General features: G+C 51.3%; 1 protein-coding gene and 1 long non-coding RNA gene across 11 annotated transcripts; one reads left to right on the top strand and one right to left on the bottom strand.

Annotated features, from left to right (window-relative positions):
* Positions 1-503: 503 nt before the first annotated feature.
* LOC140896837 (sodium-dependent lysophosphatidylcholine symporter 1) lies at positions 504-23,534 on the bottom strand. 10 transcript variants are annotated; one of them, XR_012154613.2, is made up of 14 exons: positions 18,320-23,142; positions 17,798-17,922; positions 16,484-16,616; positions 15,707-15,785; positions 14,844-15,001; positions 14,634-14,724; positions 13,987-14,108; positions 12,748-12,831; positions 12,346-12,429; positions 8,552-8,664; positions 7,757-7,900; positions 7,185-7,361; positions 2,799-2,953; positions 1,696-1,776 (listed from the first exon to the last, which is right to left on the bottom strand). XR_012154613.2 is itself a non-coding variant. In XM_073308845.1 (14 exons), exons 1-14 carry the CDS (start codon positions 23,360-23,362, stop codon positions 5,965-5,967), a joined length of 1,608 nt encoding a protein of 535 aa, XP_073164946.1. In that variant the 5' UTR covers positions 23,363-23,534; the 3' UTR covers positions 5,044-5,964. The 10 variants fall into 10 exon arrangements, 8 of the variants coding, with proteins under 8 accessions (XP_073164944.1, XP_073164943.1, XP_073164942.1 ...); XR_012154614.2 differs by having other exon boundaries at positions 1,699-1,779; XM_073308845.1 differs by lacking the exons at positions 1,696-1,776; positions 2,799-2,953 and adding exons at positions 5,044-6,076; positions 23,300-23,534 and having other exon boundaries at positions 18,320-18,442.
* LOC140896840 (uncharacterized) lies at positions 4,326-7,484 on the top strand. The gene is made up of 2 exons (XR_012154616.1): positions 4,326-4,401; positions 5,374-7,484. It is a non-coding gene; the product is annotated as an uncharacterized LOC140896840 (long non-coding RNA).
* Positions 23,535-25,396: the final 1,862 nt, after the last annotated feature.

The following is a 25,396-nucleotide window of genomic DNA, read 5'->3' on the forward strand; positions in this document are numbered from 1 at the left end:
CAGGGGAGGAGGAAAGAGACCCTAGGCGAGAAGCGGGGGCGCTGCAGTCACATGACTCCAGGAGCTGGGGCTTGGGAAGCTCGAGGTAGCGCCCCGCGCCCCGATCGCCCCAGGCCGGGCTCGCTGCGGAGTGCAGGCGGGTAAGACTGTCCATCGAGCCCCATGAGCTCGCCTCCCAGGGCTGGTCGGGGGCAGCGTCACTAAAGCGCTACAGGGCGCAGCCGCTGCGTCAGGGCTGTAGCTCTGTACCTGGAGACGAGCCCTCAGGCTTTGAACGCTGCATTCAAGGGCGCTTTCCCCCGTTTCATGCAGCAGCCCTGTTCGTCTGTATCCGCAGAAAGAACAGGAGGACTTGTGGCACCTTAGAGACTAACCCATTTATTTGAGCATGAGCTTTCGTGAGCTACAGCTCACTTCATCGGAAGTATTTTCCACTGAATGCATCCGATGAAGTGAGCTGTAGCTCACGAAAGCTCATGCTCAAATAAATGGGTTAGTCTCTAAGGTGCCACAAGTCCTCCTTTGCTTTTTGTTTTATCCAAAAATCTCTTCGACACCCAGGAGTGGCTTTGCATTGGTGGCTTTGGATTATTTCTATTTAGAAGTCTTATTTCCTCATTTGAAGCGGAAGAATTTGACTTTCGCTTCACAGACAGGGAAGAGCATTCAAAAAGCAAACGCTGTCAGCAGGTGGCATTAAAATGCAAGACAAGTGGAGATGCATGGCATAATTGATAAGAGGCTGGGACACACGATTTTAATTGCACTTCATTGCTCAAATCTTTTAGAAAAAAAGATATTCTAACTCCAGCATTCCTGGTTTGCTTTGCTCTTAACTGTAGAAATATTTCATTTCAATTCACACACACCCATTCTATTATTTGCCAGACTGATGTCTCCCCTACTTCCACCAGACTAGTGCCAGCAGAGGGAAGGTGGTAAGCCCAAATCCAAGATGGAACTAGGAAGGAGCGCTCGCATCTCACTGCTGATTATTATCTCTGTCTAAGGGGACAGCAGCGATCTGCTCTGGAAGTCTGTAGTGTTCACCTTCCCCACATTGGTAAATGGGAGTGAGGATGCAGGAAGGGAAGACACAGCTCTGTTTATTTATAAGTATTTTCATGACACTCATCACTCAGATATATGAGCACCTTGCACACTTTAGCCATTTTAACTGCCCAGCTTCCCTATAAGGTAGGAAGTGTTACCATCTTTGTTGTCAGATGGTGAAACCATGCCACAGAGAGGTCACATAAATGACCTGCAGAATAGCGATGGTCCAGATCTCCTGCTGTTTAATCACAGGAGGATCCTTTCTCCCTGGTGGAGCTGTAGTGGTGCTAACTCTCACAAACCCTTTAGACAGCAATTAAAAATTTACATATATTTTGCCCAGTCAGTTGCCCCTCTCAATATAGCCCTAAGCCCCCAAGGTAGAAATGATCTATTAAACAAGAAGTGATCACTAGTAGTAGGCGAGATTATATCTCATGTAATAGCATCATCAGTAGTGTGTTAATAAGTTCTCTGGTGAAGACTGGTGCCACCAATGTACCACAGAAATATTATCCTTAGAAAAGTAAAATGGCATCTGCTCACACCCAGTTTCCACCACAGTGTACTGGCAGAAGTGAAGCTGAAAGCTTATCAACAACTCCAGCCAGTGATTACCCCATGCTGCCTCAGGCGCCTCTTGGAGCTCTCAGCACGACTCTGGTGTCACAGCAGACTGCTCAGTCACTTTTCTCAGGAGCTCTCCATGTCCCATCTACCCTGCTGGGACATAGCAAAGGTGTTTAGTGGCTCCTAGAAGTATCAGAACTGGCTTCTTCCAGTTCAAACAGTGAGCCCCAGAAAAATGGCTTTGCCCAGTTAACCTTCCCCACATACAGTCGAAGCTCTAACAAAGGGCCTCCTGTATTTTCTTGGATCCAGCTGCTCATCTGGCCAAACACTTTGTCAGCATGTCTGCTGTGCTCTCCGGAGAAACATCTTACCCCTAACTAGAGCTCCTTCCAGCTGAAAGAAAAGGAGTACTTGTGGCACCTTAGAGACTAACCAATTTATTTGAGCATGAGCTTTCGTGAGCTACAGCTCACTTCATCGGACGCATACCGTGGAAACTGCAGCAGACTTTATATACACACAGAGAATATGAAACAATACCTCCTCCCACCCCACTGTCCTGCTGGTAATAGCTTATCTAAAGTGATCATCAGGTTGGGCCATTTCCAGCACAAATCCAGGTTTTCTCACCCTCCACCCCCGCACACAAATTCACTCTCCTGCTGGTGATAGCCCATCCAAAGTGACAACTCTTTACACAATGTAAAGCTGAGAGACAAGTCTCTTTATAGCTGTAGCCATTTTCAAGTATGCCCAGTCACCTTCCAGCCCTGCCTTAATCCCTTCCCTGTCAGACTGCATGTGAAGGCATGTACATTCCACCACAAAGCTATGTTAGAAAATACTGGTTCAAGCTATAAAGCTCAGAAGGAAAATAAAGAGCCAAATTAGGTCCATTGTTCCCCGTTAACTGTTGTGGAAGGCATGGTGGGTTAGTTGGTCACCTCTGATGACCCAGATTCAGATCCCCCTTGAGCTTGGTGTTCTCATCTTACTCCTTACTGAACAGTGGACTGTACACCTGCAATGCCCACAGGATTACCAGGATCTTTTTAACGTAACTTTCTTAACGGGGAAGGGGGCATAGCAAGGGCAGCTTGAGACTGAGAGATGAGCTGGAAGATCTCAGTGGTCAGCCTTGGTGACACCACGGTGCAGTCTGCACTCACCAGGAAACAGAATGAGGTATCAGCTTCTAGTATCTCAGTTCATGGTGAAACTTTACAACCTGCGAAACAAGCTGATTCTCCTTGAGTGATTCCCCACCGTGCCCCACCAAGCTGGCTGATCCGTAGGGAGAGCTGTGAACCAAGGCCTTCTCCTGCTTGCAAAGCAAGAAACGCCAAGGGGAGAAAACATTAATGTTTGCACTGATTTAATACTTTTAAAAATCTGCCTTTGAGTTTATAATTAAAAAAACAGTTGAAAAATACTGACATCAGAAAACACCAATTTACAAATACAAATCCACCTGGAAGGTTGGTGCAGCACACTACACATCCTTCCCAGCCCGGATGGTGTGATATAGCAATTGCAAATGCATCTTAACACAGTTCTTGCCAACCATATGACTTGTAGCTTGAGAACGAATCATGTTTCATTTCTTGGCACACAAAGACCATCAAAATACATAGACAACAATGTTGAATGGGAAGCAACGGCCCATAGCCCACTAGGTTCAAAACACCCAGACCAGGCCTTCCTGAGTTACATTTCTGGCCCTCGTGACAAAGTAAATGTGATCTGTGTGTAACTGATATAATGTTGCTTTCCTGCCAGGCTATCTGCAGACATCCTGTTATAGCTCTGAGGTGGGATCTTCCCTATTCATCGGAAAGTGTGGTTAACTCTTAAGCCTCATGATGCCACTTTAAGGACCAGATTTTCAAATGAAGTAAGTGCAAAACTGGGGGCTAATTTGCACAAAAACTGCCATTATGTATGCAGATTGGGTAGCTGCAAGCTCAAATGTTTAAAGCAGTGGTTCTTAACCTATTCGCCATTGGGGGCCTCATATGCAGCTCTCTGTGTGTTATGGGGCTGCATCCACACACACTATATATATATATATATATATAAATACTACCTGTATGGCCCTGAGGATGTCACATGGGCCGCAGCTGTGTGCTGATTGGGCCGCCTGTGGGTTGAGAGCCACTGGTTTAAAGAAAAGGCAGAAATAGCACTGGCCTGAAAAATAACAAGCTAATGCGTGGTGCCAAATGCAATTAAATTTTACTTACTGAAAGTTTAGTCACGACAGAAGGGCCAGACCCAAACCTTGATCTTTGTGCAGTGGGAGATCTGTGGTGTGCTGAAGGTTGTACAAGATGCTGAGTTTAGAACTGTTCTAGAAACTATCATTAAAAGTGCAATTCAGCCCTTTCCATTGAGTGAATTTGACACTCCTGTGGATGGCAGGCACAGGGCAGACCTTGTAATAAACTGCTAAGAAAGCAAGATCGCAGGTAGCTTAGTCTATTCCTGCGACCCCTTTCATCTGATTGCTAACTAGCTGAACTGCCTGCTAATGAACCCAAGGCAGGGAACCATGGTTGGTTTTTTAAATAGTGATACTAGAGGTTGTGTGGCGTGCATACTTCTCCTTTTGGGCATGTGCTTCTCTTTTAAATTTCTACACTTGAACTTTGGCATCTTTCCATAGAATAATAGATTCTGTCTTTAAAAATACAGGGGACCAGCCCTCTGGGAAACAAGGTGAACTAGGATCATCCTACTGGCCACTCTCCAGGAACAGCATCATGCCAGCAGGTGATCAAAATATTGCAGTAGATAATGAAGGCAGATAATGTACCATTATCTCTGTGGTAGATAATGAAGGCAGGTGTTTAGCCATTGACAACAGGCAGTGAACCACATTTCCTTACCCCTTCCAAGCCTCACAGCCTACATCTACCATGTTCCTTCAGCCCTGTCAATAACTGGCAGTAATACCTCAGACCTGGTACCCATGAGGCACAGTGCTGCTGTTACAGCGTGTCAGAGCAACTAGCTCAGTGACTCCCCAGCCCATCTCAAATCACTACGCTGTATCCAACCCAGAGTTCCAAGTGGCTGAATTCAGCAGTTCTCTTTGGCTTGGCATTCTGGTTGGAGAACAGTGAGTCAGCTGCTCTGCATGGGGGAGGTTGTAATCCCAGGCCTGCTGGGCTACAAGGTAACCACCATCCCTACACTGTCTCCTGGGCCACTCTCTGTGACCTACAACCTGCAGAGGAAATTCCATCTCAGATGACCTGACTGACAGTGGTCTAGCGATCCCTGATTGATTCCAGAGTAGCAGCCGTGTTAGTCTGTATTCGCAAAAAGAAAAGGAGTACTTGTGGCACCTTAGAGACTAACAAATTTATTTGAGCATTATGCTCAAATAAATTTGTTAGTCTCTAAGGTGCCACAAGTACTCCTTTTCTTTTTGCGATCCCTGGTTGGCTCTTTGACCATAGAGATGCCCATGGGGTATACCAGGAAGTGTCCAGGCAACAACGTGGATTCCTAGCTAGCTACCATACTTCTGAACTCCTGGCACTGACCTTGCTCTGACTCGGATTCTGACTCCTAATCAACCCCTGGAAACCCAACACAGACCCTGATACCTGGTATTGACCCTGGACTGATTTCTGACTCTGGCTAGACCCTCGGCTTGATTCTGGTACTGGCTCTGATCCCTGGCTTCAGTTCTGGGATTCCAAGCTCTTGCCACTAGTCCTGCCTACTTTTACCTAGGAACCTGACAGAAGTAAATCTTCGAGCTGCAAAGCAGGAACTGATCACCACATGGGGTCAAAAGGACCAGTCCTCCCCCATCTCCTCACAGGTACAGTATTACTCAGTCAGGATCATTAAGGAGGTGTTTCACACCTTCCTCTGAAGCAGCCAGCATTGACCATTCCGCTATCAGAGGTAGGATCCTGGATGAGCTGGACCACCTGTCTGTTCTGGTGTGACAATTCCTTTGTTCCTAATGAGATGGGTGGGTTAGTACAGTCTAGGAGACTTCATCTTGCCAGTCTGATGACCTAGAAATATATTATGCATACAATACCCTTCCTAAAAATATTGTATTTTCCCTAAAACTTAGCTCTCAGTACTAATGATCGTGATCTTCCAAAGAGAAACTATCTCCCCCACCCTTTGGTCCTGTTTTGAGAGTCCCAGAGCAGCCAGAAAAGCAAAAGCTAAGCCATGCAGAATGCAGTGCTGTGGGTCCCACCAACTCTGCTGGCCTCCCTGCAGAAGCACTGCAGGGCTGGTCTCGCAGAGCTGTGTCCTTTGAGATGGGGAAAATCGGCAACAACAGGCAGCTGAGCCTTTAAATTACACTGATGTATCCTCATGGACATGTAGCAATACTGGATTCTTTCCAAGTGAATTTCCCGAGATTGGCACAAGGTTTAGTTTATCCTGGGTTTTATTCTTTACCCAATGACTGTTAAAAAGAATAGAAATTAATATGAAATCCAACTTAAAATCCACATTAAAAAGAGAGAGGGAGGATGCGATGCTTAGTCCCAGATCTAGTCCCACTGCATCAACATGGAGTGCCCTGGCTACAAATGGGGGTTTATTTCCTGGCAAATTCTCCTTTTCTCCCCAAATATCTAGGCATGGGAACAAAAGGGAGCGGGGGGACAATCACTCTGGCTCAGAGACACATTTCAGGACCCATATCTCCAATTGTTCCTGAGGTAGCACTGCCTGCTAGCAAATGGGGGGCTGTTGTTCTAGTCATCCCCATCTCAATGTACAGGGTGGAGAGAAGACATCTGATGGAGCCATCACTGCTGGCCAGCCATGTTATACCTCCTGAAGCTTCCCAATTCAGCCTTCTTCTGAAGCATTAGGAGGCCCCAAGCTGACGCCCTGCAGCAGACCCCTGGAACTGGTGGAATTGCATTGTATAAAGAACTTTAAAAACCCCACTGTGCTGAATAAAAGTCTAAGGGCTAGTCGACACTAGAAGCACTACATCGGCACAGCTGCACCACTGTAGTTTGTCTGGTGAAGATGCTCTGTGCTGACAGGAGAGAGCTCTCCCGTTGTCATAATAAATCTGCCTCCAGGTGAGGCGGTAGTTCTGTCAGTAGGAGAAGCTCTCCCACTGATATAGTCCTGTCCACACCAGCACTTAGGTCAGTGTAACTAATGTCGTTCGGGGGGTGGCTTATTCAAACCCCATGAGCAACGTAAATTATACTGAAGTAATCGGTAGCGTCAACCTGGCCTTAATAAAGACAGTAATCCCGGCTGCAAGGCAGGAATCTCTACAGGGAGTGGAGTCTATAGGGGACTTCCCAGCTCTTCCAGTCCCAGCCTCTCCTATCTGGGAAAAGGTGTAGAAGTATTTGCTGGCTGGTTGCCATTGAGTGTGGATTGAGATCTGAGTTGAATTCCACTGCAAGGTGGCTATAATATACCCATGCTGGGGAATCCCTCCAAGTCATGATGGAGACCTGTGCTAGGTGTATTAGGCAGTTCTAGTGTGGATGCTTGAACCAAAGAAGACGTAAACGCTCCTCAGAGGGCACTGCACTTACCCAGCTGCCTCCATCTCCACCCTCATCTGTTTTCTCCTCTCCTCGTCGATGGGGTAGAAGGAGAATATGGCCATGGCAATGAGCAGCAGGGTTATTGGGACAGGGGCCATGAGTATCCGCAGCGTGAGGATGACAGAGGGGTTGTGTGTGCAGTCACTGGCTCTGTAACCTGCAAAACTGAAGAGAAGCACAATGAAAAAAGCACCAGCTTTCTGCCATGGAAACACTGGCCTTTGTTTCCCCTAGAAACCGGAGCCCCTGGGCAGAGTGCTGGCAATGGAAAAGTTTACACACACCACAGTCCCAGCAAGTCATGGCAGAGAATTGGAAAGGAGCAAACAGCGACTTCACTCACAGGTTTGCTGAGCAGGAAGTGCTGTAGGGAATGGCACAGGAGAGCTGGCCATGGGGCACTCCCAGCTAGTCTGGTTCCAGCCACCTCCAGCAGGAGGGGCTGTGGGGAATGGTATAGAACACTGACCATTGGGAGCTCCCAGCTGTTCCTGTTCCAGCCTCTCCCACAGGGTAACCATGAACCCAGTGATAAATAGAAAGTAGAGTTTGAGGCCTACTGTAGGCTCATTGTTGATATCCCCAAGGAGAGTCCTCCTGCAAACTTGTTGAAGAAAACATAGAACGAGTAGAAAAAAGCTTCCAGGTTTAGACAGTTCGGATTCTTCAGCCTGAAATCATCCACTGCGTCCGGTAGCATGGACCTGGGGATGAACAGCCCGGTAAAGGTGCTAGTCAAACCCAACGCTACTGCCTGCCCTGATTCTCTCCTGTTAGTCATTGCTGGGCTTCTGACACTGCAGCCCTCCAGCACTGGCCAAAGCTTTGGACTGTGGTTTGGGGAAAAAACACAGTAGGACCCAGGTTTTCAAGACTGCATGTGCACTTATGTGCCTAAGCTGACCAATTGCTCCACTTGCATGTGCAAATTAGGTGTGCAAATGTATGCACATATTAGCATGAGTCTGGACATTGGGCCTTCGATGCTATTTTGCAGGGGGCAGTACAAGACAGAAGTTAAGTGTTTTGCATAATAAAAGCAGAGCCACATGCTTGCAGCTAACTCGGAGTTTACATTGTTTGCAGACTGATGCAATGCCAGTGCTGTACAATCACTCAGTGACACACAAACCTCCCTGTCTAATGCCACTCACAGTCACGACAAAGGTGCCCATCCCCCTTTGCTCTCTTATTTGGCCACGCAGATGAATGCACCCACATCTAGGCCTTTATCAACCATGCTTCCCAACAAACTCTCCTTCCCCCCATTCAGTTTGTTCCTCCTAGTGACCTAGCCCTTTAACAGTCCAGGAATCAGCAGCCCAAGCCGTGGCTTGGAGAACCGCTCCACTCACCAGGGTAACAAGTAGAGGACAGCCAGGCTGCATCCCGCTAATACCACCATGAAGACGAAGACCAGGAAGTTGTGGCTCACTAGGGTGATAACGATGAGGGCAGGGATAATTAACTGCAGCAGAGAGAGAGAGAGGGGCTTATGCTCCTTTTCTTCTGCATGCGTGTGGCCCTCACTCCCCAGGACCCCAAGACCATGCTCCCCGCTCTCTCCACGCAAACCCCTCCTCTGCTCACAAATACCTACCATGGACTAAACCTTACTTCTTCCATCAGAGCTGCCTGCATCATAGAGACATGCAAGTTCAGTAGCAACTCTGCATCATTGCTTGGACATTAGACTATTTCTGATATTTCAGTGCCCCCTCTATGGTCTAATTCTCAGTGGAAGCTCCTTGAGGCAGAGACTGCATCTCTCCTTCCTGTGTTCTGTGCAGCCCTGAGAGCATGGACGGAGCTCGACAGATGATAACATAATGCTGCATTAATGACTAGAAAACCTGAGTGCCATAGGAACCCCCACAGGAGCAGAACTCAAATACGATTCCAGTGTAGAAGGGAGTGTGGTGCAGTGGTTGAACTGGGAGTCTGGATTCCTGGGTTCTAGCTCTGCCATTCTTACTATGTGACCTTGGGTGAGTCACCTAGATCCAGATTTACAAAAGGATTTAGGTGCTTAAAGATGAAGATAGGCACCCCAGTGGGATTTTACAAAAGCACCTAAGCAGGTTGGCGCCTGACTCCCATGGCTGTCAGTGGGAGTTAGGCACCTGACAGCCATGACTGTCAATGGGAGTTAGGCACATAACCTGCCTAGGTGCTTTTATAAAATCTCATTAGGTGCCTATCTGCATCTTCAGGTACCTGAATCCCTTTGTAAACGTGGCCCCTAGTGGTGAGCACCCACAACGGGAGCCAGGTTTTGAGCAGGGCTCAGCACAGTGGATAGAATCATAGAATATCAGGGTTGGAAGGGACCCCAGAAGGTCATCTAGTCCAACCCCCTGCTCAAAGCAGGACCAATTCCCAGTTAAATCATCCCAGCCAGGGCTTTGTCAAGCCTGACCTTAAAAACCTCTAAGGAAGGAGATTCTACCACCTCCCTAGGTAACGCATTCCAGTGTTTCACCACCCTCTTAGTGAAAAAGTTTTTCCTAATATCCAATCTAAACCTCCCCCACTGCAACTTGAGACCATTACTCCTCGTTCTGTCATCTGCTACCATTGAGAACAGTCTAGAGCCATCCTCTTTGGAACCCCCTTTCAGGTAGTTGAAAGCAGCTATCAAATCCCCCCTCATTCTTCTCTTCTGCAGGCTAAACAATCCCAGCTCCCTCAGCCTCTCCTCATAACTCATGTGTTCCAGTCCCCTAATCATTTTTGTTGCCCTTCGCTGGACTCTCTCCAATTTATCCACATCCTTCTTGAAGTGTGGGGCCCAAAACTGGACACAGTACTCCAGATGAGGCCTCACCAATGTCGAATGGATACAGCCCTAAGGGACTGTCCATGGTGCTGAGCACCCCAGCTCCCATTGACGCTGACCGCAGGTGTGAACACAGACCCTTGGGATGTCATCAGTAAACCCTGACATCACTGCAAAAACTCCCTGGACAGCCCCGCGTCCATTCCTTAACCTCCCTGTGCCTTATCTGTCCCCATTGCATGAGCTATCAGGAGGCCAAGTTAATTAACCTGAGGGGTGGAAGGCTCTAGGGCAGTGGTGGGCAGCCAGTGGGCTGCACGTGGCCCAAGGGAGTAATCCGCTGGTGGGCCATGAGACAGTTTGTTTACACTGAACGCCTGCAAGCATGGCCGCCCGCAGCTCCCTGTGGCCGCGGTTCACCATTCCCGGCCTATGGGAGCTGTGGGCGGCCGTACCTGCAGATGGTCGGTGTAAACAAACTGTCTCGCGGCCCACCAGCGGATTGGCCCACAGGCCGCAGGTTGCCCACCACTGCTCTAGGGGCATGAAAAGCATTAATCAACACTTCTTATTCTCCCTGGGTATTAAGGACACCCAACAAACAGTCATGTGAGACTCCAGGGCAGTATGGGAGAGGGGAAGGGAATTGGCTGCATATGCTGCAGTCTCTATACTGGTCACTGCCCAGGCCGTGGCCGATCGGTGTGACACAAAGCAGCCAGGTGGCACTGAGCAGTTGGCACTGCTGAGCGTGCGTGGCAGAGATCGCAGCAGAGCACGCTGCGCATCTACCTCCTGCACGTTCTCTGCCCTCCCTGCCCCGAGCTGCGCCTGTCTGATTAGCACAGGGGGCGTTTCAGCCCAGTGACACATCTTCAGCCAGCCCTTGGGGGCGGTGGTGATGCCAGCTGTTAGGGTATAGATATTCAGGCCTGTTGGTAAAGGCCTGTACTCTAAGAATGTAGGTGTATTCTTATCACTTGGCTAGTTCTAGAGCTATAAAAGAAAGAATCAAAATGACTGTCTGCCGGTGTAAGGCCCTTCTCTCACTGCAACAGTCTGAGGCCCTGTGCTTAGGCTAAGACCTTTGGCTAAGCAGCAGAGGCAGCCATCAGCTGGGAAGCGACCGGTCACCTCCTCACATCCCAAACTAGTCACACTGAATGAAGGTGCTATTGGGCTGTTAGGAATACAATCCTGTCCTGATGATGCCTATCGCCTCCAGAGAAGGGGAAGTGCCTAGAAGATGTAAAAGGAAACTTAGTCTGATAGCATCCTGTCTGGCAAGAACTCACTTATCAATAGCTGGGATGTGAAATCCTCATTTCTGTGTTGTTCTATCACTGTAGTCCCCATTTCCCCATTGTTTGTCTGTATAATCTCTGTCTGGTTCTGTGATTGTTTCTGTCTGCTGTATAATTAACTTCTGGGTGTAAACTAATTAAGGTGGTGAGATATAATTGGTTAAATAATCATGTTACAATATGTTAGGATTGGTTAGTTAAATTTCAGTAAAATGATTGGTTACGGTATAGCTAAGCAGAACTCAAGTTTTATTATAGTCTGCAGTCAATCAGGAAGTGAGTGAGTAAGGGAGGAAATGGGAATAGGGAATGGAGGTGGGGAAATTGGAATCATGTTTTGCTAAGGGCAGGAATGGGAACAGGGCCACAGGTAAGGCTCTGTGGTGTCAGAGCTGGGAAGGGGGACACTAAGGAAGGAAACTGGAATCATGCTTGCTGGAAGTTCACCCCAATAAACACTGAATTGTTTGCACCTTTGGACTTCGGGTATTGTTGCTCTCTGTTCATGCGAGAAGGACCAGGGAAGTAAGTGGCTGAAGTAATAAGCCCCCTAACACCAGCTGTCAGCGAGCCCTCTGTGGTCTGGAGGTGGCTGCACCGGTGTGTTTGCTGGGAAGTGTCATGTAAGGGTGCTGGGTCAGTTTCCGTTCGTGTCTGCACTGCCTTCCCCACGGGCACGTGTTCCACAGCGGGGGGGGGGGGTGCTAAAGAGGAGGGGCTCACAGAGGCGCCAATGCCAGCTCTGTTCAGGGACACTCTCTAGGGAATGGGGCAGGAAACTGCCTATGGATGTGCTCGTTGCTACTCCGGTGGGGGCCACCTGCTGCAGGAGTCACCGCAAGGACTGGTGCAGGGATAGCACAGGTGGGGCGGGGCTTTCGGTTACTCGAGTCCAGCCTCTCCCAGCAGCAGGAGTTGTAGGGAGCAGGGTAGGAGGGCTGACCGGGGGCGGGGGTTCCCAGTCCCAGCCTCTTCCAGAAGGAGGCGGTGCAGGGTGCAGGGCAGAAGTGCTGTAGGAATTTCAGTTTAAATATCTATTTAAAGCCAGAGGAGAACGGAAACTCACTGGTAGGCCCACGAACACAGCTGGTTTTTTCCCAAAATGCACCAGAAACCACTGCCAGAAGGGAATGGAGAGGGAAGCCACGACCTGGGGGAGACAGAGCCACAGGGAGAGATTCAGCAAGGCCTTCCAGGACCCTCGGAGCATTCCCCCGGAGACATTCATGTTATGGCATGGGGGACACGGGCAGCAAAGATACTGAAATCCATCAGACCAGCCTTGGGCACCATTATCCCCTCTCCCTGCGCTGCCCACACTGTGTCAACCTCTGTCATGCTAGATGAAAGAGCAGGGAGGGGCCCTGGATAGGTGGGGGGTTGACCCCTCCTGTGAGTACACTGGGGGCACCACTGGCCTTGGAGAGGGGGGCTGTGAGGGGAGACCGGTTCCACTGTGTAGACGTACCAGCATGATGAGCATCAAGTGCTGGAACCTCCCAGCCAGCCCAGCAGCGTGTGTGCAGAAAAAGGCAAAGATCCCCTGAGCGATCTGGGAAGGGAACATACAGACACTCAGCGCTTAGCTCCTGGGCCCGCTGTCCAGCCCCAAAGGAGCCTGCAGTGCAGCAAGCTGGGAGGTCAGATGGGTCTTTGCTGCTCCTCACCATCTGGCTGGAGATGCCTATTCCATCCGCCCCCTAATCTCTCACACACACGCTTCTGACTCCCCATCCATTTTTCCAGGGACCACAGAACCCACCTGTCTAATGCGGCACTCAGCCAGTGAGTCACTAGCTGGCTTCCCACGCCTGCACTTTGTCTCACCAGGCCTCCATCTCCCACCTGCCTCTCGGGGGCTGTTTCATTTTATTTCAATTTTAAAGCCATAAAAGCGCCTGTGAGTTCAGTGCTGGTGAAAAGAGTCTGATCAGCCGCCCTGGAAACACAAATTCTCTCTTTGTTCATGGAGTAGGCACATCATGGGCATCAATGGGGCAAATGCCCCCATACCGCCTGCCAATGTGCCCTGGGTAGACCCCCCCTCACAATAAGGGGGCATTCATTCTCTTTGCCCATTCACTCCTTGGTCTCTCTGCCGAGGCTGCCGGTTAGAGGTAGGTGAGGTGGTTTCTGGGAAACCGACACTCATCCCTGGGGAATCTGACTGAGAACACGGGACTCATGATGATCAAGAGGCCACCTAACACTGTATAGCAGGAACAACTTCCAATCACTGCAGACCTGAGATGGATTTGAACCTGCACCCTAGAGTTAAAGGCTCTGCACAGGATCTCTCCTGGCCTACTCACCCCCTCGGTGGTCTTATCACAACAGTCCCACAGCAGGGGCTGCTGCACCCAGCTGCCACAATCTCACTTTTATTAGCATGGCATGAAGGGGGATTGTATTGGTGGGCATGGATGGGAAAGGTAGAGCCAGGGGCTCGGTCTGGTGGGCTCCTAAACATGGGCTGGGCACAGCCTGGTGGAGAAAGCCCCTGGAGTCTGTGCAGGTCCCTCCTTGCCTCTTCTCCCACACAGCTTGTGTGTTTCAAGCCGCCGCTCCACACCATCCCTCTACACCTCGGGGACCTGCGTCTCCTCATTGTTCAGATACTTTTGCCCCAGGGCTTTCTGAAAGAGCCCAGCCACTGCCCACACTGCAGTCACCCCACTCTCCATGCCAGCCGTGGGTGTGATGGTACCTGGAAGGCCAGGGACATGAAGAGGAAGCCACAGAGCAGCTGGACATAGGGCTGGTGTCCCAGGATTATTCGCAGGCTGTGAAAGAAGGGCAGCTGGGTCTTTCCCAAGGGACTGAGGGGCCCTGCAGGGATGAGAAGGGAAATGCAGCAGAGTCACCCCCAGCCCTACCCCCCAGGGACGGTGGTGATTACTGTACGCGTTGAAGCCGAGAGCCGCAAACACTATCCCAGGCCGCCTCACGCCTAGCGACTGATGAGGCCTTCGCCATGCTTGGCCCGGCCTCCCAGCCTGACCGGGGCTCTGACCGGCCTTGCCCTACCGAGGCCCCATTTTTCCTTCTGCCCTCCCAGCCGAGGGGAGTGGCCTCCTCAGAGCTGACGTGAACTGGATGGTGCAGGAGGCTGGAAAGCAACAGGCCACCAACTCCCACGTCACAGGCTGGCGAAAGTCTTGAGACTGAAGCATGCACCATGTCCCTCGACGCGCCTCCTTCACATCCGCAGGCCAGGCACCGTGTCCCCTGACAGCCCGCCCAGCCAGCAGATTCCCAGCTCCCTCCCCCGCAGGACTTGCACCCATCCCCCAGAGCCACGGCCACAGGGCACCCTCCAAACCATCGCAAGAGGAGCCAGAGAAGTGACCTAACCGGGCTGCTCCTTCACTCCAAGGAAGAGAATCAGGCAGGCCATGCAGTAGAGCGAGCCCAGGACCCCGGAGGCGATCATGTACGCCCTGCGCTGGAAGACAAGAGCCGATGCAGCTGTCACAACCTAGGCACTAGTTGCAGGGAGCGCAGACAGCGCTCTCCCACCCAGAGCTCTGCAGAGGGGCAGGGAGCAGACCGCCAGGTGCTTACCGTGTTCTCCAAGGTGTCAGTGAGCCCCGGGGAGGTGCTGTTGTACAGAGTCCCATTGGGCATGCTGCAGCTTTTCATCATGCTGGCGTGGTACCCGCCGACTATCTGCCCCTGGATACCCGAGCCGACCAGCGTGCTGAACACCTCCACCCCCATTCCTGCCAAGAGCCAGGACAAATGGGAGAGGGGTCAGACAGTCTTGTGGCCTGAGCCTCAGAGCAGATCCCCTAGGGAAAGGGAGGCCAGCATGTGCCTTGCAAAGTAACGTATTGGCTTTGTGTGCCTGAAAGGGTGAGACTCCCCTCTGGTGGCTGCTCACAAAGCGGATAAGAGATCTACTATTTCTGCCTGCTCTAAAATTTCCCCCTTCACTCGAGTGGTAGAGGCCTAAATTTTTGGAACTGAGGGGCCAGAGTCTAGTCCTGGTTCCCCATGGGAGTTGTTTGTCTAATAAATGCTTCTACACAGAGAGTCTTTTCAGCAACCAGCCCAAGGCCTGTGTGAGTTCAGTATAACCATACCCCGTGCCATGTGATATTGCCTGCACTGTGGATGGGCTGATTTAACAAAAGAAGAATTTCTAGGGATGCCACGTGCCCTGAGATTGAGATCCAAGCCGTCAGAGTGTCCCTGGTTAACGCTGCAGTCCAGTTATTGTTTAGCTGCAATAATATGTGGATGCCAAGTATGGGAGTTTTTTTGATATTTTATAATGTATCAGGTCAAATTCACGTCCGGTGTGACCCTATTACAAACCCAGATTCAGAGACAACACCCCCTCTGGCATGGAGTGAGGCACTGGAGAGAACTCACACAGGCCTGGGACTGTGAAGGAAACCCTGCATCCGGGCAGAGACACTTACTGTAGGCAGTGGCCGAGTCCCGGTCTCGCGGATTCCCTCCCAGGAACATGGTCAGGGAGGAATACGGCACATGATAGCACTGGGGAGAAAAACAGCTCAGATACCAAACAACTCAGCCGCTTCTCCTCTATACTGGGATCCCCTGTCTCTCACATCCCACTCTCTGGGGGCAGACACCGCCCTCCCCTCCCGGGAACACCTCTGGTGAGGTGAGCCCCTTGGAGGAGCTGCCACTACAGACAGCAGCCGTGAAAACGAAAACTGCTGCCCTGTTTCACGACGTCACTATATAACCAACCAGATACTGTGCCCTACAGCGCCCCCTGCTGGGAAAGTCTGGAGCCAGAGCAGCTTTGAGCTCCCCTACAGGTTGCGTTCCTCTTCTAGAGGGGCCACTCAGGCACCCCCAGCATACCAGAGATTCTGGTGCTTGCAGGCAGCGGCAGGCCCCTGGCGTTCCTGGGTGACCCAGCCCCTGCTCGTGTGACCTGGCATGCACGGTGCATGCAAGGTCACGCCCCACAGAACGTGAACGTGTCACCCCACCCCCGCTGGAATGACCTCGCGCACACACGGCGTGCTTCAGAATGGCATCCCTCATCCGTGACATGGGAAACAAACACATCCGGCCTTGTTTCAGTTCCAGGTAGGGGACGTTTGCATTTAGAAGCAGGAAGGTCCAGCTTAGAATGGGACCCACAGCCTGCCTAGCCTGTTCTCGGCAGCAAGGTGAAGACAGCTCCTAAAACACTTAGCCACAGATGTTGCAGTCCTTACACTCATGCTCGTCTGGAAGAAGCAGTACATGGCCAGGTACCAAAGGAACTTGAGGGAGACCGGCATGGCGTCGGAGGGGGTGGACCAGACCATGCAGTAGAAGACCACCCCGAACGGCGTGGAGCAGACAATCCTGCAGGGGCAAGCGGAGATGATTCGACACAAGCACCGAAGCAAAGTGAGAGTCAGGTTTATTACCGCCTCATGCACTGGCCTCCTTTCCTGCTCGCCATGCCACAGCTCATCCCCTGCAGGATTAGGGTTGCCAGGCGTCTGCTTTTCAACCAGAATGCCCAGTAGAAAAGGGACCCTGGCTGCTCTGGTTGGCACCACCGACCGGGCTGTTAAAAGTCCAGTTGGTGGTGCAGCGGGGCTAAGGCAGGCTCCCTGCCTGCCCTGGCTCTGCAAGGCTCCCAGAGGCAGCCACCTTGTGGCCCCATGGCGCATGGGTGGCCAGGGAGGCTCCGCACACTGCCTCTGCCCCTAGTGCCAGCTCCGCAGTTCCTATTGGTCACGGTTCTCAGCCAATGGGAGTTGCAGGGGTGGCACCTCCAGACACTAGGGCAGTGCATCAAGCCTCCCTGGCTGCCCATGCACCTAGGGGCCATCCGGGGTCCTCACCCCAACACCCTGCCCCAGCCCGGAGCCTGCACCCCCAGCTGGAGCCGTCCCCGCACCACAACCCCCTGTCCCAGCCCGGTGAAAGTGAGTGAGGGTGGGGGAGAGCAAGCAAGAGATGAAGGGGGGATGGAGCGAGTGGGGACAGGGCAGGGGTGTTCGGTTTTGTGCAATTAGAAAGTTGGCACCCCTCTCCAGGATCAGGGTGAGCAGGGGAGGGTAGTTTTGCTCAACGCAAGGAAAAAAACAGATGGGCAGCAGCAGAACTGTGCTGGCCCCAGATCCACTTATCTCAGCCCCTGCTCGAATATTCAAGGCCCTGATCCAGCAGTGGGATCCATGGGGACAGGGTCCAGGGTCTAAATATTAGAGCAGCGATCCGCTACATGTGTATTGTGCTGCTCACTTCATGGGAGAGCTTCTCCCCTGCCCACAGCTTAGCGGATTGTCTGGAGGGCTCCATGTAACACAGGTGAGAGCCACTGGGTATCAACCCTCCAGTCACTTTGAATATTTAGTGAATCTTGCAGGAACTGCAATTGTTAGAAGGTGACTGAAAAGGGGGAGCACTAACAAGAATCAAACTGCCCATTGTAAGCGCACAGCCAGAGGCTTTTGGTCCCAGTCCCCAAAGAGGCTGCGCCTGACCTCCAAAGCCAAATCAACGCCCACTCAGCCTCAGCCCCCAATGCTCACCAGGGGATCAGCTTGCCAAGCTTCCTTCTGGGGCTCTTGCTGACCAGGAAGCCGACAGCGGGGTCAGTAACTGCATCCCAGGCTCGCCCAAGGAAAAGGATCAGAGAGGAATGGAACGGTTCCAACTGGGAGAGACAAACAGTTGGATCAGGCCACAGCATGAAAGTGAACAAAGATCCCAGCCAAAGGCGGAAAGAGTCAGAATGACTCAGCCCTGGAGCAGCCAGCTCTGGGCAGAATTCCAGGCTATCATTCTGGGAACTGGAATGACATGGAAACCTCCCCTCCCCCCCCTCCTCCTCCTGCAGCTCTTTGGATCTAAGGCTCCTGATGAAATTGTAGCACTTGACGCTGTGGGGCACCATCAAGGTCTTTCCAAGAACACCATCCAGCACTATCAAGGTCTTCTCAAGAATAAGCTGCAAGACCCACTTTCACCTAGACTGCCCCCCACATCCACACTCCTGTACGGAGCCTCTCTGCTTCTGAGCCCCACCATCCAGCGAGAAAGCGGCTGCTCACTTGCACAACGTCCAGTAGGAAGATCTGGAGGAAGAACCCGAGGGCATTTCCTGTCAGCTGGTATGGAGCACCCCCTATGGCGTAACAGAGCTTCCTGCAGAACAACAGTGGTGCCGGCTGCGTCTGGAACCAAGACACAAATGAGCCCCGCTCACTGCAAACTGACACATGTGCCCAAGATGTTCGCGACCCTGCTCTCTGCCTTTGCTCTTCCCATCCCTGGATATCCTCCCAACCCCGCCCAGAGCCGGCCCACAACATTTTGACACCTGAGATGAGGAGCTCAAATGATGCCCCCTCGCTTGGGCCAAAACTTTGAAAGGTCTCAATTCTACCTTCCTCCTGTTCTACTCCACTCATAGTCCTGCTCTGCTGCCTACCCCAATAAAGGAGAACTAACCACTTCAAATGCCTTGTTCAAAAATTTTAAGGAACACTTCACTTTCAAACGCCTGAACAGCAAATGTTAACGTTTCTTGTCTGTGTAGTAAACACTGGCATTTGTATCTGTTTGAATAATCAAAGTGGTGCTTTCCGTGGCTTCTTGCTTGCAAAGATTTGAACTGCTTCCTGAAGATCCACAGTCTGGGCTAGCTCATGCTCTGTTGAGATGGTTGCAAGGCCGACCAGCCTCTCCTGGGTCATTGTGGAGTGTAGATGTGTTTTTATTAACTTCAGCTTGGAGAAGCTGCGTCCTCCACTGGCAACTGTTACAGGAAGTGTTAGAAGTATGCACAGAGCAACAAAAGCATTTGGAAAGAGGGTGGCCATCTTATTTGTGCACATATATTCCAGAACAGCTTTTGGAATTGATCCTGCTGAAATGTAACTTGAAAGGGCTTTCAGTTCATCACCTAAATCAATCGCATCAATATCGCGCATGTCATCATGTGTCAACACTGTCTCTAGTGCCCTGCATTGCTGCTGGTGTAGGTCTTCTTCAGGTATCGTGAGGAGATTTGGAATATCATACAACATCCCAAATATACTGCTGTGTTCCTTGAGCTGCATGAAATGTTCTTCAACTGACTGTATTGCACAATCTAGCACCTGGTTAAAGAATTCAACTTTGAATTGTTATTTAGGGTCTCTTATGGGATTATCCTGTGCCTCGTAATCAAAATTTCTCCTTCGGTGACTCTTGTGTTCTTGAATGGGTGGGAAAATAGCTTCAGTGTGAAGTTCCTCTGCCAACTTCTGTGCACGCTTCAGAATGTTTTGAAATCCCTCATCTGACCGGTAAGACTGTAGGTATGACTTTGCTTTGTCCAGTTGTTCCATTGCTCCAAATATATCAAGGTCAACACCTTGGAGTCTCTTGCTTACAACATTTATTTCAACAGTATGTCAGGCCACAACACTAAGCCACACAGAAATTTGAAGTTATGTATGTTTCTGGTGATTCCATTTCCCTCTGCCACTGTTCTCCCATGAACAGTTCCTGTCATAGCCCTGTCCTCCATAATGGCAACTATGGCATCATCTATCTTCCCAATTTGGTGTTTGGTAGGCTTTATCACCTCCACTCGACTTTCCCATCATGTGGCACTCAGTGGTTTCAGTGTCAGAGAGGATGTTCCCAGATGTTGCTTCAAAATTTGCCATCGATGAGTTGATGCAGAGAAAAATCCAGAGATGCTTTGAATTAGATTAAAAAATTCAGCAGCTTCACTGGAAGCTGATGCTGCATCACTGACCACCAAGTTCAATGAATAAGAATTGGATGGGACAAAAAAAACTCGAGGTTTTAACTCTCGGATCTGTGTCTGCTCTCCTCTGTTCTGTCCTCTCATGTCAGCGATCGCAATTCCTGTCTCTTCCAGCTTTTTAAGAAGCACATTTGTCACACCAGCTCCTGTAGTATCATCAATGTCAATAAATTCTAGAAAATGCTCTGACCGTCACCATTGCAGGGACATTGTCACTAGGTTCTGTTGTTGTTACAAAATGCACCATTAAAGTTATTTGTTCCATATGGCTGATGTCAGGTGTGCCGTCCAGAATAACAGAGTAATATCTTACTGACTTCAGATCTGCCACAATCTTCTGTTTGACTTTTATTGCCAGTAACTGTATGATCTCATTTTGAATTGTTTTTCCATGGTAGTGGTATGTGTACATTTCTTGGGTGGTGACTCTTCTTAGATGATCCTGGAGAACAGCATCAAACTCAGCCATCAGCTCCACAATTTTAAGGAAGTTTCCATTGTTTGGCACGTACAGCTGATCTGAAGTGCCAAGCAGGGCTAAGTTTTGGGTAGCAAGCATTCTCACAATGCAGTGAGCCTTTTCAGAACATTTTGCCAGTAAACAGACGCTGATGCAATCTTCTCTTGATGCTGATCGTCTTATGGTGGCCTTTAAACCTTAGTCTCATCTCAAGCTCTTTCTACCTGTGGAATGCTCTCTGGTGACTTGCTGCCTTCTCGCCAGATTTTTCCAGTCCTTTGTTCCTGTAGAACCCAATGTGGCTGCGACATTATTCTGGAAGAGTTTGCAATAAAAACAGTATGCAGCATTCTGGGTTTCTGAGTACATAAGCCATGGCCTCTCCACTTTGTCACCGTTGAGGATTTCACGCCAGTAATGTGTTGGATGGAAGCTTCTGTTTTCATGGTCTTTGGGGAACATGAAGTTTTTCACTTGCTGTGGCCCATGCAGTACAAGGAAGTCCCTCAGGCTACTGCTCAAGTGGGTCCACAGTCCTGGATCATCTGGACTTAAGGAACTAAACTCAGCAGCAGCTGTTTCTTGCGCCTCCACCACACTCTCCTCTGATCTACACTTTTCTTCAGGACTGTGCATGGCTACATCCATTGGAGATGGAGATACGGATACTGCAGTAGCTGCCAGGTCACCTGCCCTCTGACTGACTGGAAGATCAGGCATCTCCGCACCACTCACGTCCTCCCTGGGGCCGGAAGGCTCACCCTGAACATTTGTGTCTGTGTATCTCAGGAGAGCTCCTTCCTGCTTAGATAGAAACGCTTCCGTTGCTTGCTTTCTTTTTCTGAGTGCTGCCCCAGACGGGCGTTTTCTTCGTTCACGCATGGCTGCTGTTCTGTGCCAGCTAGAGTCTCTCAACACTCAATTGAAGGGGACAAATAAGCAGGCTGGTAGCAGGGCCTGAGCGAGGGGAGACATCAGTGTCTTAAGGGCCTAACTGGCTCCTACTACTCCAGCTGACGGCCTGTTCTCCTCAAGTGGGTTCAGCGAAGCAGCAGGAAACAGAAAGCTCCTGGAGAGGCTGGGGTTAACAGGCCAGGCTCCTGGGGGTGCTAGAGAGGTACATAAGAGGCTCCTCCTCCTCTCTCTCCCTGCAGCTCCTGCTGCTTTCTGTTATTCCCTCTCCCCTTTTCTCCTGCCTGCCTGTTCTGTCTCTTGTGCCCTCCTCCCTCCAGCCCACCGCTCCACCCTCTCTGTGCATCTCCAGCAGAGAGAATCCAGACGCACCAGCGGCAGACACCATCTTCTACGCTCTAGGTCCTAGTGCCCCCAGCCCCCGGTCTGGAACCTGAGGCAGCGGCCTCAGTTCGCCTCATGGTAAAGCCAGCCCTGCCAGAGCCTCAGCTTTACCCCAACCATGATCCCTGCCACTGCAGCTGCCACTTGGGCCGAGGACTCCACAATCTGAAGCAGGCAGAGGAATTGGTGTCTGTGACGTGAGGCTCTCCTCTTTCTTCCTTCCAGGCCTGAGTATGTGACCCCAGCCCGCCTGCCACGCTCCAGCCTAGCAGGGAGCAAAGAGCCATGTGTGCACCTTGGGCTTGAATCCGTGGCCTGTGCAGCATCTGGGCACGTTCCTGCTAGAGGGACTTTTCTGTATCAGCATTTTAGTGGGTGAGATGCCCAACTCTGCTAGGAGTCTGAGACACTAATGCAACTTCCATTCCTGCTCTTCCCAGCCAGTATATTTTCAGTCCTTGTCCCCTGTGTACCCAGGTGGGACTATTGTTAGGTAGGCTTCTGCCTTGACTGCATGCTGTTGGGATCAGCTGCTTTGGTACTTTGTGGACATGAATCTAGTTACGGACACTAATGGCTTCGTTCTCCTCTCATGTACCCTGGTGTACGTCTGCAAAAACACCAAATTTCCACTGGCTTAACCACGCTCAGAATCTAGCCCGAAAGTGCCAGTGAATCACTGATCTGTTCAGATAACACTCCGTTTTGCTCTTCTTTTTCCACTGAGGCTTCACGATAATAACACATAAGTGCGAATTTCACATAGCATCACCGCTGCTGATCCAGGGACAGAATAAAGTCCAGAGTCCACTGGGTTTTATAGATTGGGGACAAGGTGCAGGGGAACATTTTAGGGGAAGGGAGACAGGCAGATGAGAGAGTCCATCATTCAGCTCGGTGCAAAGAAATTTATGGATGTGTCTGGCTGGCCAATTTTCAGAGCTTGCAGCAAAGATCTAGTGAAGTGGGATTCCCTTTTGTTGATAGACAGTTTCACTTTCCGGCTACCATGGTTGGCTTGCATGCATTGCAGGGGAATGCTTAGTTGTTTAAATAACAGTTTCCATTGCAGCTCCATTTTTAAAATCCCTCCCCCTCTTTTCAGGGCCCCCAGCAGACTGCAGAGGTGTTGACAGGTCACTCTTCCTTGAGTGTTGTCTTACAACAGGTGCTAACTACTTATGCTAAACCCTCTGCTCCAGCTTGCAGTTTGCTGGGAGCACCTTTCCCAGCCCTGCAGAAGGGCTGCTGGGGGCAGGTCAAAAGCGTGTCTCTCACCAACAGAAGTTGAGCCAATAAAAGATATTAACACCCCCCCACCACCACGTCTCGGGATATCGGAAGGTCCCCACATCTCCGTGCACTTAGGTCATTTGAGTGCCATCAGCAACCGAACATAAACGCCTCCCTTAGTCATAAAAACTACTGAAGCCCTAAAAATACCCCCTGGCTGCCTGCCCCAGCTAGATTGCATCGGTCTGAGAGAGGGGCCGACCCGCAGCCCGCTGTTCTTACCTCGCTGTGTCTCGAACTCGCTGCGGGCCGGTCTCCCGCACTCCCCGGGCTCTCTGGCAGCATGTTCACAAACACGCGGCCTCCCTTCCCGGCGCAGGGAACAAGGATCAACCCTACTGCGAGCCGAGCTCCCAGGCGGGGGAAACCAGCCCCGAGAAGCGCACCGGCCCCCAGGGGTGTAACACGACCCAGGGGCTGAGCGGCCTCACCGCCGCGGGCAGAGCCAGATCCGTAGCTGACCAACCAAACCTCGGGGCGGAGCCTAGTGAAGCGCAGGGGGACACGTTTGGTTAGGTCCCGAGCTGCCCTGTGTCCGCTTCGCAGGGAGAGAAAGAGGGTTCGCACGGACCCAAGCCAGTCCTGGAGCTGCCCTGAGACGCGGGTGGCTGGGGGTGCTGGAGCTCAGCGGTTCTCAACCTCTGAGGGCTCAGGACTCATTTGTAAAGTCAGGGCCCAGTAAATAGTCTGGGGGCCCTGGGGTGGTCCTGCGCCCGGGGAGGGGGTTGGGTCCTGCCCAGCACTCACCCCACAGGGGTCGCTCCTGCGCAGCGGGGGTGGCTGGACGTGGCTCTCCAGGCCAGGTGAGGCGCTGCTCAGGTTTGCCCCCCGGCCAGACCAAAGTTGCGGGAGTGGAGTCGTGATCTGGCTCCTGGGGTTGCAGCGGCTCACTTTTGGCCTACGCAGACTCTCAGCATCATGGCGGCTGGGCCAAGTCCGAGTGGTGCTGGGACCCCAGGGGCTTCAGCTGGAGCGAGGAGGTGAGCTCAGCCCACCCTGGGGGACAGGAAACCCCCCAAGCCCCTTTGAAGCATTCTGGCGCCGCGGGGGTTGAGGTGAGGGATGGTCATCTACCCTTTCCCGTCCGCTCCAGCTTAGGGTCATTTACAAAATCTTGAGATCCCCGAACAACAGTGCAGTGACTGACGCAGTAGCGCATCTTTTCATCACCATTTTACTCAAGTCCTGGATCACAAGCATTACTCATAGGGTACCCTGCCGAAGCAGGAACAGCCCACTCCGTCTCCCACCAGCGTACCGAAGGAAACACGGATCCTGCTACACGCAATCTGCTTTATTGTACCTAGCAGCAGGGAGGGAAAGACTGAATCCCAAACAAAAATCCACGAGGGGCCAGATTTTTCAAACGTATCATTGTGCACCTGCCTGCAACCCATAACCTTCCTTCCCCCACCCCTGCACGAGCTGGAGAGGCGCAGAACAGCCATTGGAGGTCTGGCCCTCAGTGCTTGTCCCCCATGACCCTTGTGGGGTTTCTGGGTGCAGCAGGCTGCCTTTTCCGAACACATGATCAACATGGAGTTTGCGCAGATGCTATTAAGCCTGCAGCACAGCGATATCCATCACTGCCTGCCTAATTCCACACTATTCCCTTCAGCAGAGGAAAGCTTTTCCATTACTCCATTTAGGTCCTGCTAAGGCCTTTCATTGTATCCCCACTCATGCCGTATGCAAGACAGCCCCACGTATCAAGCCTAGGCCAGAGGGAACTAGAGGTAATGCAGACACAGGAGATTGTATTTGCAACCCGCTCAGGCTTGATGGGCTGTGCCAGGGTGAGCAATTTTAAGAAATGACACCAACCACCTTCTGCCATTACACCTTCATACCCTGGGCTACTGGGAGCTCTCAGGACTGCGGGCAACTAACGATGCCGGCGCTAAGGCCCAGAAGCTGCCCAAACCAGCTCTTGACACACACAGTGTAAGAACGGCCAGACTGGGTCAGATCAGTGGTCCAGCTAGCCCAGTAGCCTGTCTTCCAACAGGCCAGTGCCAGGTGCTTCAGAGGGAATTAATGAGTGATCCATCCCGTTGTCCAATCCCAGCAGCTGGCAGTCAGAGGCGTAGGGACACCCAGAGCATGGGGCTGTCTCTGTGAACATTCAAGGGTGAGGGTTCAAGGGAGAACTTACTGCAGCAAGAGAAAGGCTGCAGGGATCCCGTTTGCCTGGGTTTTGGTCTCAATTGATTACAGAAACTTTTGGGGACGGGGAGGAAGGAATCTGCACAACTGCTGCTATCTTTGTCATTGTGTATTCACTCAGATCAGACCAGACCCTCCAGCTTCAGAAGAAGC

This window comes from Lepidochelys kempii, chromosome 13 (assembly GCF_965140285.1).
Source record: "Lepidochelys kempii isolate rLepKem1 chromosome 13, rLepKem1.hap1, whole genome shotgun sequence".
Taxonomy (NCBI): domain Eukaryota; kingdom Metazoa; phylum Chordata; order Testudines; family Cheloniidae; genus Lepidochelys; species Lepidochelys kempii.